This window comes from Cryptococcus neoformans, chromosome 3 (genome assembly GCF_000149245.1).
Source record: "Cryptococcus neoformans var. grubii H99 chromosome 3, complete sequence".
Taxonomy (NCBI): Eukaryota; Fungi; Basidiomycota; class Tremellomycetes; order Tremellales; family Cryptococcaceae; genus Cryptococcus; species Cryptococcus neoformans.
Genome location: NC_026747.1, coordinates 944294 through 956502, shown reverse-complemented (window position 1 = coordinate 956502; position 12209 = coordinate 944294). Strand labels below are relative to the sequence as shown.

Sequence of the window (12209 nt, the reverse complement as noted above, 5' to 3'; positions counted from 1 at the left end):
TTCTCTTCCCTTCTCTCCTCTTCAATTAATTTATGATTTCCGATCCTGAAATTCGAGCCTGGAACCTCCAAGCTAAGAAACCTGGAATCAGTTTTCAACTATAAGTTGGTTCGGGTCGTTCCTGGGCCGAGAACAAACAATGAGCTTACAGCGCTCAGCCCTTATTTAGGCTCATTCATTGGCCCATCGTTGCAGCACATGCACATTCCCTGATTCATAATTCATGATACATAATATGTATAGCGCTTTACCAGTTTTTTCACCTTTCCTGCATCCTTCAGCAAGGGTAGATCCATGGAGCATGAGGATCAAAAATCAAAAAGTGTTAAGGAAATACGGAAAAAAAGTAGTAAGGGGTCAGGGTGGAGGATGATTTTCGCAATTAGCGTTCGTCCCTAATAGTGCACTTCTCTCCCATGTTATTCTTGTTCTTGAAGCCAAGCGGCTTGCTTCCAGTTCCTGGTTTCAGCTAAATCTGGCTTCCGGCTTTTGGTTTCGCTCGATTTTTGCGAAGTTGTTCGTTGACTTCGCTCCATTGTCCGTAATTCGCTTGCTTCGTCTTGACGCCAGCGCCCTATGGCTTATGACTTCTGAATACGACACATGACTTACGACCGCTTTCAGCAACTTCGCATTCCATATACAGCTACCTTATACAGCCAGAGCCCAAAATTGCGTTTGTCGTCGTATCAACATGAGACACGAACAGCAAGCTTTCGACTCTCTTTGATCACAGGTGGTTTCGAGTTCATCAATCTCTCATTGCCCATCCACGCCCATTGTATGGAAGTCTGGGCCAGCCTGTCGTGATGTTTGGTTGCTGCAAGAGTAACAGGAGAAGAGAGATCATCTTGAATAAACATCACTTACGAACTATCATTATTCAACATCATTTTATTATATTATATTTGCCTGTTTACTTGTGGCAACTAACCCAACATCACGCCCCCATCCTTTCCACCCATCGTCATAACACACAAAACACGCCTAATCAGGGATTATTGAAGTATTTGGATATAGAGAGGTCTGCGGATCTAACAACAGACGATAGCAAGCAGCAACTAGTAGTGAGCATATTGATATAATTCATGTCATACAATCCTTGTGGCCAACTCACCCTTCAGACCAGGGAAGGCGACAACGAGCTGGTGATCAAGAAGATATACCGATACCGGCCAGGATGACGAGCATGGTACGTCGCTGGAGCATGGCAAGCTACGACAATGTTTTATATTTGACAAGACACTGACTCTTATCATGGTCGTGAGCAGAGTCCAAAAGATGTTCGAGCCGATATGCAAAACTCTGCTCTCTGCATTATTGACGCCACTGTCCCGTCCATGAGTGACATCCAGTCGCGAGGTAAGCAGGCAAGATTGCGCTTGAAGATCTCCATTCAGGATCTGAAGAAACGTAAAGAACCTTCATATAAAGGTGATAGCGGTAGAGATGGAGGCCAGTGAGTTCCTATCCCATTGCTGGGTCGTCATTATGTTCACGTTCCACCGACGATAGACTTTCCGCACCCTCAGCCTTCCCGATAGTGAACCGACCACTTAATCTCCAAAAGACGAAGGTTTCAACCTCTGGTTTTGGAATTCTAGCTTTCCTACGAAGGCTCACTGGTGGACAACCTGCAGCCCAAAACATGAAAACTGCCGATTTAACGCAGCAAGTCGGGGATGGGACCCATATTTGCGGCGAGAATGAGAAACGTGTTTTGAAGGAGTCGTCAGAAGAGCTGTCTCCTGAAATCAGAGAAGATCAGGTTAAACTGGACCCTTGCACTATTCCATTGCCACCATCACCTACAATTACCCTTACAAGCTTGCCTGCTATTTCTTTGTCTCCAAAAATCAGAAATGATCAGGTTAAGCTGGACCCTTGCACTATTCCATTGCCACCATCACCTACAATTGCCCTCACGAGCTTGCCTGCCGTTTCTTCATCCACAGAGCCCCACGAGGAAGAGCAGATCAGGCCTTCATCCGAACAGGCCAAGCCTGAAGAAAACGATTCACCTGACCAGTATTTCTCACTTTGTTCGCTGGCTGCAAATGATCTTCTGGCTTCTCAGACCTCAGGATCTGATGGCAGATCCCATCAATCACCTCCCGCGCTGTCAACTTCGGCATGGACTACTGAAGAAATGTGTACTTCGCCCACTGTATCATCGGTTGAAGATGAGATTATTGTTAGCCCTGTTAGCTTCCAGGACAGCAAAGCTGGTCTCATGATGGAAGGGGTAGACGGCGGAGAACGTGTCGATTTGGGTGGAAAAGTACAACAACCAGCCTATAATAGAAATTGGAGTGCTAGTCCTGAATTTCAGAAGGCAGAAATGGGCTTTAGCAGGGAAAAAAGAGGCAACGATAAGAGCTGGAGACGACGTATGACGAATCTCTCCGAAGTACTTTTTTTCTTGTCCGAAATCAGTAGTATGCCCAATTACTGACATAATTCTGGCAGACACTTAATCGCCGGTCGTCTTCTTCCAAATCACCACCCACTTCCTACGACGCCTATATGACTCACCAGCGGCGGATTGCTGGTCTTCGCCAAGCTTGTGCCCCGACTGTTTATAGGACTGCAGCACAGGCCGTTCGAGGAGCTATAAATGATTTGGAAGAGGAAGATGAGTTGGCTGAGACGTTCTTCTTGTCATAAAAAAATCGTAATCAGTGGACTAAAGCCTAGTTGTTGCAAGGTTTAGAACTTGTTTTCTCTTACTGTTTCTGTTGTGATATTAGTTTGTTGCATAGAAAGAAGAGAGAAAGAACCAAGAAACAGATGTACAGAATTTACAAACGAACGCGACGTCCCCACGCGCCCCTGACCTCGCCCTTCCTACAGCCACGGCCCACCACATCTTCACCTGCTCACACGTCCTCGCTAACTCCAACAGTTTTATGCGGCTGATTGATTAAGACTTTGTTGTATGTACGATAAAGAGCGATTAGGCAGGGGAAGACAAAAGAAAAATGAAATCAACTCGATAGCCTCCATGGTACGTATGGCCGTATAAAAATGCTTGGTATGGATGATGATGAGCGTCAATGATGGCGAATTCTCATGTTTTCGTGGAAATTACTATTAATATGATCAGTTATCAGTTGAGAATGTTGTTGTGCCTTTTCTAAACAGCTGTTAAACCCAAATTAGCTGTACCGACATGACCCCACAAAATGACATGCATCCCCTATTATCCACAAAGAAAAAATAATGGCACCATACGCTAGATTTACATGCTCATTGGCGCTTCACGTAGCATGCGCAACGTGAAACCCAACCAAAAACTATTGAAAAAGATTAACTATTCTATCATCTCCAGTAATCCAAGTTCCTAGGATCGAAACGCCTGCCGGATTGACGGTTGTCCTGGCTGTTGTCTTGGCTGCCTGAATTGGGGAGCCTTCTGTGTCTGCTGTAACCGGAATATTGACTAGTAGAAGAAGGGGTTTCTGAAGACAACGTATGAGCTTTGCTAGCTCTAAATAAGAGTAAGGAAGTGGGATTCAAGAGATAACGTACTGCCTCCCTCAGTACTGGCAGAAGAATGTGCCTCAGAAGACTGCAAGGAATCCCTTAACAGTCGTTCTTCTTGTTGTCGCTTCTCTTCCTCCTCCACATCGTCGGCCCAGCTAAAACCTAAAGGGTATACTCAGTATTTCACTTTGGATTGGAAGTAGGCGACATACCACAATCCCATTTCTTTATCTTTTCGAGAGCTTCTGTGATGACTGGAGGATCAGACGCTGAGTTTTCCATTGCACAGGTGCGGTAAATCAGTTAGCTAGCTTCTGTGCGCGAGTGTAATGTAATCTTACTTTCAGACCTAATTGCCATTGTTCCGACTGATTTTTGTTGCTCAGTCTCTGATTCTTTCGATGTTGATTGAGTCACCTTTAACCATTTGTTGTGGTACGATTTGGCCCTTTGCCTATTTCCATCAATCTCGGCCTTTCTCCAAGCTCTTGCAGCCTTAGGATCAGTCATATCAACTGTGGGCCAATTTTCGGACAGGATAGCTTTAAGGGTGTGGTACGTTGCCAGAGTCCGAGCGACGAAACGGTCGGAGGTGGACTGTATTGTGAGGGTATCGGGCGCATCGGCAGAGTAATTAGCACTGTACACGTGTCTGCAGTTTTTCAAAGATTCCTCCACGATGGCCTCTGCCGCTTGTTTGATCGACTCATCATACATAGCCTTTGTCCCAAGTATAGTGTCCAACTCCCGACGCATATTTCTACCTTGGCGGATTGTTTCCTTATCAGCTTTTGCTTTATACTGATTTATGAGTTCTATCTGTGACAAGGAGGTCCTAGGTTCTTGATTTAATCTCAGGCAGGTAGAAAGCCATGAAGTAACTCCATCATCCACATCCACCTTGAAATTTAAGAGGTTTCTGAGGGCAATTAGCGATTGCGGCTGAAGAGGCAAGTCATCAGAAATATAATTAATCTGGGAAGGAAGTTGTGACAGGATTTCTTGCGGAGACATGTCAGGGACGTCACGCCGGTCAGCGTAAAAGCCCGACGCTCAATCGAAGAGGGTGGCGAGAAGGAAGGACGAGGACAGAATAGCCGAGGCCTGAAAGGGAACAGGAGCCGGACTAATGGCTGACCGATGCGACTTTTAGACGTTGGAAGGTCTGGAAGGTGGAAAGAGGCAACGGGACTGGGACAAGGTAAGAGAAGACAACAGTATTGATTTTCTGAGGAAAACTATGAAAACTATAAACTACGGTTTATATACTTTTCCTAGTTTTCCTTGCTTACTCATCTTTCTCATACTGCTGACTCATGTACTGGACGGGGCCCGAGGAGGTGGTGAGCATGCTGACCAGAGCATGTATAGATAGCTCGCGGGAGACGGGAAGGCAGAGAGATGGCTGGAAAGAAACCGAAGGGCGAAGAGAGATGTCGAGAACCCTAAGAGAATTTAGACGATCGGCCGCGGTCGTCGGAGGTGGAGGTACTTTGGTTCGGCGGCAGAGAGAGGTGGAGGTTTCGGGTGTCACTTCTGCATAGCGTCGTGACAAGACAGTTCTTGATGCAAGGGACGGTAGAGAGTTGATGTACGGATGCCGAAACTCGAGAGCGGCACTACAGTTGGTACATGTCAGAAACTTTGCTCCGTTCACGGTATGAACTCACTTCGTGCTTCGAATGAAAAAAAGTACTTGTATTAGCACACAGCATAGCAAAAATAGTTGATCGGCGTAGCACTTACATTCATCCCACACTCGGCAGACTTTTATTTTCGCCCAGTCATAGTCTTTGCCAATCGTCTTCTTCCACGTGTCTTCTAGGGTATCCTTGAGCTTGCTGAATTCTTCTTCTTGCTCATCAAGATAACTCTTCAAATCTTCTAGTTTGCTTGCCCTAAAGAACCCCTCACTAGATTCCGCACCAATGGCTAAGGACTTCATGAAGATCTTCCTCACCTCGTTTCTGTTCACCTCGTTAACTCCCAAGACAAGACTGTCAACCCTCTTTTGAATAGCAGATGCCACGTCAGGCGATAGTGGTCGAGCGGAAATGTGCATCAAGTCACTGGCCAGACGCAAGTCGGACAAAGCCCGCGTCCAAGGCCGTTTCTTGTTCTTGTCGGTTTGAAGCTTGGCTTCTTCTCGATGTTTCTCGTGTAGAGTGTTGTAGATGGTGTCTGTCACTTTAAGTAACAGCGCATTGGCAGTGATGTTGGACTGGACGGCATTGTAGACTTGCAAATGTTCATTAAAATTTTCTAAAGTTGCCCTATCCCATTGATGCACGCCCATTTGTTGCAATCGCTCGAGTTGGCTATCCAATTCGTGAATAAGCCCTTGCGGGCCATTGCCACGATACATCGGGGCAAGGCGCTTTGAGCGATCAGTGAGTATGTTCGCACATCGATGAACCACCTTTGAATGGTCGGATACTCTGGCAGGGGTCCAGTCACGAAAGTCGCGCCGTACATCCTCTCCTTCTTCATGGCCTAAACTTCTGGCTACTAGTTCGGCATCAGCGAACGTCAGTTTGTCAAGTCTTTCTTGAAGTTCCGGAAGGTCCATAAGCCTGGTATGCGATAAAAGGGAATGTAGTTGGTGGTATGCTGTGGTGCGAGCTCCGTAGGATGCAACGGGTTGAGCTACGATTTCATCCAAGGAGGCCCGGACGATGTCACCTACATCATCTTGATTCAGCGGAAAGTTAATGGTAGGATTTCGCGACATGATGTGCAGTGTACGTTATTTGGGCTGCTACTGGCTAAATTGTGTGTGGCACCATATAAACCTTTTCGAAATCTTATGGCCAACAAAGGAAAGAATGCGGGATAAGATGGTCAAGTACAGTCTTTTGTGTGTTTAGAAACGAGATAAGGAAGGAAAGGTAGCGGAGATATGCACTAAGCGAGATGCGAAACGGCAAGCTGACAGGAGAGCATCATCATGCAGTTTGCTGGGAGCAAGTCACAATGATGAGAAGCAGGAGCAACACGATCTGAATGCGTCATTACCATAGTTAGAGCACATTCAGCTGAGCTAATTGAGGCCTTCGCGGGTATGTATATGGTCGGGCGAAGGAAGGGCCGATTATGCAGAAGAAGCTGGAAGCGATCGCCCAATGGAGGACGTACCAAAATGGTTCCATATTCTTCTGGGACATGCTCTTGCAGAAAGAAGGTCGGACGTCCAGACAAAGGATCAAGGACACGCAAACTGAAGGAAAGCCGCATGCGTGGGACCGCATGGACGTATCAACGAACAACGAATGATCCGTCGCGAGGCAGACAGGACGGCCCGGGAGCAAAAGCAAAGGGCAAAGAAGGAACGTGTCGTCTTTACGTAACGACCCATGAGAATCCTGGTGTCATCGGTTTTGCCCGCCGGAGAATCATCATGATCAGCAGAAGACTAAACGGATCTTGCACAATAAAAACAACTTCAATCGTTTAAGTAGCCGGTGCAAGCATTTCGAGTTCAATTCAAGAGAATAGATCTCAATCCAGAATAACACAGTTGGATCTACCTTATTATGCCCCCTCCATCGCTTACCTCCTCTTCAACACGCTTCCGTGTTGGTTTCTTCGTTCTTCTACTAGCAGTCTCTCTCTCTCTCACTTATCACTTCACTCCCTCTTTCACCTCACATCGCTCTATCTCCCCTAATGAGCAAACAGGATCTTCCGAATATATAATTGACGTAGATGCGGAAGAACTACGAGGCCAAAACGGAAAAAGAATCGCCATTGTAGGCGCTGGAGCTAGCGGATCGTCGGCGGCATTCTTCTTGAGAAGAGCTGCCAATGTTGTTGAACGTCGCGCGGGACTTGGCGAGTCATCATTAATAAGTGACATTATTGTCTACGAGAAGGAGGGATACGTGGGTGGACGTATGTATAGCCTTCATGTCGCGCCAAATACTTACGTCTGACTCAGGGACTACGACGATATACCCTCAAGACGATGACAGGGCCCGCCCTCAAGAACTTGGCGGCAGTATATTTGTTGATTCCAACCTCAATCTTATGAAAGCTGTCAAAGTTGGTCTGCGTAATAGCCGATTTGAATAACGCTTTCGCTAATAACTTGATCAAAAGGAATTTAATCTGACCTTAATGGACCCCGATTTTGGAGAGTCAGGAGTTGGTATCTGGGTAAGCTTTGAAGTCTCATGCCCACATGGTAGCCGTAACTTACAGAAGGATGATAAAGGATGGCCGGAAATTCCTTTTCACTTCCTCATCATCTTCTTGGGTAACCTCAGCTCGTGCTTTACTCCGCTACGGTCCACTTTCGCCTTTTCGCACTCGGCGTGCAGTCTCATCTCTTCTGAAAAAGTTCTTGCGGCTTTATGATCCTTTGTGGCTCCACGATAGGGGAGTAGTTGACAATGTAGAGGACTTCGCGGAAGCAGTGGGACTAGGAAGAGAATATACTACGAGGAGTGGAGAAAGCTGGGCGAGAGAAGTCGTGGGTGCGGGAGAGAGATGGGTTGGAGAAGTATGGGAGGGAAGTACTAGAGTGAATGTGAGCCTCCATGAATATGGTAATCGGATTTTCAACATTTGCTGAACTGTTCACAGTACGCCATGAACATCGACAAGATCCACGCTTTAGCGGCAGGAGTTTCCATGGCCACCGGTGGTGCACGTCAGGTGGAAGGTGGTAATTACCAGATATTCCAGTCTATGCTGGCTGATGCAGGTGCCAAGCTCTACCTTGGGACGACAGTGGAGGATATCGTTCCTCAAGAAAAAGGCGGTCTTAAAAAGTTTGTAATCAAGACAAATCACACAGAGCTTCCTAGTGAAGAGATTGATCACGTGTTCTGGGCGGCCCCATGGGGGCCGCAAGGAATGAAAAGTTTGGAGAAAGAGTTTATAGAACCTGTGCCGTGAGTTGTTTCCGCATTTTTAAGGGAATGAGCTGACGAAGGTAGTCCCACTCCGTATGTGAGGTTACACGTGACATATCTCACTACAACCCAGAAGCATCCTGCCCCTTCATTTTTCGGTTTACCTTCGGGATCTACCATCCCCAATACGATTTTGACTTCTGCACACCCACCTCGATCTCCAGACGCATCCTCCTTGCCGCCTCCAAGATTCCAGTCCATCACGTGGCACGGAGAGTCGTTCCCAGGCTCGAACGAGTATGTCGTCAAGATATTTTCACTCACAAGGCTAAGTGATCGGCTCTTGAGGGAGATTCTTGGAGAAGAACCGACCTGGGTCACAAGAAAGGAATGGAATAGCTATCCAAAGATGGAACCTACTGCAGGATACGCCCCGGTTACGCTAACGGAAGGGGTAGAATATCTAGCTGGAATGGAGCGTTGGGTTTCGACGTGAGTAATCTTTAAAATATTGTGCACGCCGACTCGTGTTGACGAGAAGAAGGATGGAGACGCAAACAATTTCCGCAAGAGAGGCTGTAGCAAGGGTTGTGCAGAAATGGTGGGGTTTAGGTTTAGGAGAATGTGAGGACGGGGATAGTTGGGATTGGACTTGTTCGTAGCAATATTACTGTATCCGATCATTACTTGTAATCTTTCTCATAATGTACCGATTTGTGAACTGAGAGTTGCCTGACAAAGCATCAGTATGGTTTGGTCAATAGTTAAAGGATTCGGCGGAGACATTAAGGGTATCTTCATGATGCGGGGTATCTTTCGTACAAGCATATCTTCTCCATCACTTCGCCTAGTTCTTGGTTTTTCTGTGCATTCATTAACGTTTGAACTGTCTGTCAATGTATATGTCATTTACTCACCTGTAAGTCCAAGGCCTCCTTGTAGGTGCAAACTCTCCCAACTTGTGTCCCACCATCTCTTCGCTGACGGTCACCGGAAGGTAGTCTTTGCCATTATAGACCATGAACTTGATGCCGACGAAGTTGGGAAGGATGGTGGATGCTCGGGATTTCGTAAAGATGGGAGTATTGTTCTTAAGATGGTGAGAGAGGGAAGGGAATGCGGTGAAGAAAGGGCCTGCGGATTGTCAAAAGGAGCTCGAGTTGTGGAGGACTTACCCTTCCAGGTAGAGCGTCTAAGAGCGAGGGCTGTGGGGTGCATTGTGGGCGTATAGCGTGCAGGGAAGACAGGCGCAGGTAACCAAGTTTTTGAGTCTTTTCACCGCAAGAGAACTTGAATTATTACTGCTGCTGCTGCTGCTGCTGATGTTGGCGGAAAGAATGACGTGGAATTACTATCACCAGACGCGCTCTCGTGTCTTCTTCTGCCACTCTTTCCATCGATTCTTCCATAACTACATTTGTTTCCATACGGCACCAAAATCCGCAACAAGACTATCAAAATGGCTATGCCAGGAGGAATGCCAATGGTTGTAATGAGTAAGTCCATAGGCCTGTACAACGGCCGCCGCTTACTGTTCACAGACACCGGCCCAGAGCGCCAGTCGGGGAGAAAAGCTCAAACCGCCAACATTGTCGCTGCTAAGGTATGTCGCTTGTGTTATTCAGCCGCCGCAATGCTAACCTATCCAAGACCGTTGCGGATGTTATCAGAACATGTTTGGGTCCTAAAGCGATGCTGAAGATGATTCTCGACCCCATGGGTGGTATCCTGTGAGCTCCGCTTTATACCCTCAAAGATCTAACTCTACTGACACATTGCTAGCTTGACAAATGACGGTCATGCAATCTTGAGAGAGATTGACGTTGCTCACCCAGCTGCGAAGTCCATGATCGAGCTGTCAAGAACACAAGATGAGGAAGTTGGTGATGGAACCACCAGTGTTATTATTCTTGGTAAGCTTGCAGCCATTCGCATGTGATTCGATGCTAAGACTAAATAGCTGGAGAAATCCTTGCCTACTCTTTACCCCTTCTTGAACGCCATATCCACCCTGTTGTCATCATTCGAGCTTTCAAAGCCGCCCTCAATGATGCTCTTGAAACTATTCAGCGCGTTTCCATCCCTGTCGATATCACCTCTGAGGCCGAGATGCTTGCTTTGATCAAGACTTCTATTGGTACAAAGTTCTCTTCCAGATGGTCCGATTTGATGTGCAAACTTGCTTTGGAGGCTGTTAGGACCGTTGCTGTTACCGCCGAGGCTGAGAATGGTTTGGTGGGTAGCGGCGAAGGTGGGGATAAGGTGAGCATCAAGACAGTCGACTTGAAGCGTTATGCTCGAGTGGAAAAGGTCCCCGGTGGCGAAATTGAAGAGTCCAGAGTACTTTCTGGTGTTATGATCAACAAGGATGTCACTCACCCTAAGATGCGACGACGGATCGATAGTCCCCGTGTGATTTTGCTCGACTGCCCTTTGGAGTACAAGAAGGGCGAAAGTCAAACCAACATCGAGATCTCCAAGGAAGAGGACTGGAACAGAGTCTTGCAAATTGAGGAGGAGCAGATCAAGGCTATGTGTGACAAGATTATAGAATTCAAACCAGATCTCGTGTTCACTGAAAAGGGTGTTTCAGGCAAGTCGTATCTCTTCGTTTCCTCTATTTATACACTAACTGGCTCATTCCGTAGATCTCGCCCAACATTACCTTCTCAAAGCTAACATCACTGCGCTTCGACGGGTTCGCAAGTCGGACAACAACCGTATCGCTCGAGCAGTGGGAGCTACCATCGTCAACCGTGTGGAGGACTTGCGCGAATCTGACGTCGGCACTCAATGTGGTTTGTTCCACATCGAGAAGATGGGAGACGAGTAAGCCATCTCCTTCTCCATTGAGACGATGCTAATATCTCAAAAGGTACTTCACTTTCCTCGATCAATGCCAGAATCCTAAAGCTTGTACTATCCTCCTCCGTGGTCCTTCCAAGGATATCCTTAACGAAATCGACCGTAACCTTGCAGACGCGATGTCTGTTGCCCGTAATGTCGTCTTCAACCCTATCCTCGCCCCTGGAGGCGGTGCCACTGAAATGGCCATCTCAGTGGCATTGGGAGAAAAGGCAAAGCTTTTGCCTGGTGTTGCTGGCGCCCCTTACAAGGCCATCGCTGACGCGTTGGAGGTCATTCCTCGAACATTGGTGCAAAACTGCGGTGGTAATGCGATCAGAACGCTGACAGAGCTGCGAGTAAGTGTTCATTTTATTTTTGCTTTTATTTTCATTAGATGTGACCACTGACAGGGCATTTAGGCCAAGCATGCAGAGGGGCAACATCTATATGGTGTCGATGGCGAGACTGGAAAGGTGACGGACATGAAGGTGTACGGGCTTCTTGAATCTGCGAGCGTGAAGATCCAAACATTGAAGACGGCAATTGAGGTTAGTACCCCCTGGTTCATCTAGTTGATGGCACCAATAACTAAACTTGATATGCAGTCTGCCACGCTTCTTCTGCGAGTCGATGATATCGTCAGCGCGAGGAGACCTGGAGAGGAGGGCGGTGCGGGTGGGGGAGTGCAGACGATGGGTGAAGCTGGGCCCGAGGGTATGGAAATGTGAGACATTGGTAGGGGGGACCTTGAGGTTCAGCAATGATGCATTAGATACTTTGTGATAATCACAAGGATCTCAGAAAAGAAGCTACATCTGTATGGAATTGTACTTTTGCGGTCCATTTAGCAGGTCTCATGGTTCCTTGCATCGATGCTATATTCTATATTGCTTTTCTTCTTCCATCCAGGGCGAAGACGCAGGATGCAGGCAGGATGCAGCAGCCTGCAAAGAAGAAGCGACAAAAAGAAGATCAGAACAGTTATTGAGGGAATTCAAAACAGCGTTTAAGACCTCCTTA

At 47.1% G+C, this 12209-nt stretch overlaps 6 protein-coding genes; 3 read left to right on the top strand and 3 right to left on the bottom strand.

The window, feature by feature from the left end:
- The first annotated feature begins 441 nt into the window (after positions 1–441).
- On the top strand, positions 442–2805 carry CNAG_02705 (hypothetical protein). 3 transcript variants are annotated; one of them, XM_012192690.1, is made up of 6 exons: positions 442–1067; positions 1125–1192; positions 1272–1459; positions 1516–1768; positions 1871–2410; positions 2470–2805. In XM_012192690.1, exons 2-6 carry the CDS (start codon positions 1181–1183, stop codon positions 2665–2667), a joined length of 1191 nt encoding a protein of 396 aa, XP_012048080.1. In that variant the 5' UTR covers positions 442–1067; positions 1125–1180; the 3' UTR covers positions 2668–2805. The 3 variants fall into 3 exon arrangements, with proteins under 3 accessions (XP_012048080.1, XP_012047931.1, XP_012048081.1); XM_012192541.1 differs by having other exon boundaries at positions 1130–1192; positions 1516–2410; XM_012192691.1 differs by having other exon boundaries at positions 1516–2410.
- A 368-nt stretch (positions 2806–3173) lies between these two features.
- CNAG_02706 (hypothetical protein) lies at positions 3174–4547 on the bottom strand. The gene is made up of 4 exons (XM_012192692.1): positions 3828–4547; positions 3699–3755; positions 3532–3648; positions 3174–3461 (listed from the first exon to the last, which is right to left on the bottom strand). Exons 1-4 carry the CDS (start codon positions 4498–4500, stop codon positions 3322–3324), a joined length of 987 nt encoding a protein of 328 aa, XP_012048082.1. The 5' UTR covers positions 4501–4547; the 3' UTR covers positions 3174–3321.
- A 227-nt stretch (positions 4548–4774) lies between these two features.
- CNAG_02707 (hypothetical protein) lies at positions 4775–6707 on the bottom strand (the record flags this gene model as incomplete). The annotated part of the gene is made up of 2 exons (XM_012192540.1): positions 5157–6707; positions 4775–5105 (listed from the first exon to the last, which is right to left on the bottom strand). Exons 1-2 carry the CDS (start codon positions 6215–6217, stop codon positions 4775–4777), a joined length of 1392 nt encoding a protein of 463 aa, XP_012047930.1. The 5' UTR covers positions 6218–6707.
- Positions 6708–6908: 201 nt separating this feature from the next.
- Positions 6909–9070, top strand: CNAG_02708 (prenylcysteine oxidase/farnesylcysteine lyase). XM_012192539.1 has 7 exons: positions 6909–7377; positions 7424–7527; positions 7585–7641; positions 7700–8014; positions 8071–8381; positions 8427–8834; positions 8887–9070. Exons 1-7 carry the CDS (start codon positions 7020–7022, stop codon positions 9002–9004), a joined length of 1671 nt encoding a protein of 556 aa, XP_012047929.1. The 5' UTR covers positions 6909–7019; the 3' UTR covers positions 9005–9070.
- A 36-nt stretch (positions 9071–9106) lies between these two features.
- CNAG_02709 (small subunit ribosomal protein S19) lies at positions 9107–9628 on the bottom strand. XM_012192693.1 has 3 exons: positions 9518–9628; positions 9260–9476; positions 9107–9205 (listed from the first exon to the last, which is right to left on the bottom strand). The coding sequence occupies exons 1-3, from the start codon at positions 9558–9560 to the stop codon at positions 9190–9192; spliced, it is 276 nt and encodes a 91-aa protein (XP_012048083.1). The 5' UTR covers positions 9561–9628; the 3' UTR covers positions 9107–9189.
- Positions 9629–9758: 130 nt separating this feature from the next.
- CNAG_02710 (T-complex protein 1 subunit gamma) lies at positions 9759–12112 on the top strand. XM_012192694.1 has 9 exons: positions 9759–9838; positions 9884–9945; positions 9993–10072; positions 10125–10255; positions 10303–10935; positions 10991–11171; positions 11218–11545; positions 11609–11737; positions 11795–12112. Exons 1-9 carry the CDS (start codon positions 9802–9804, stop codon positions 11915–11917), a joined length of 1704 nt encoding a protein of 567 aa, XP_012048084.1. The 5' UTR covers positions 9759–9801; the 3' UTR covers positions 11918–12112.
- Positions 12113–12209: the final 97 nt, after the last annotated feature.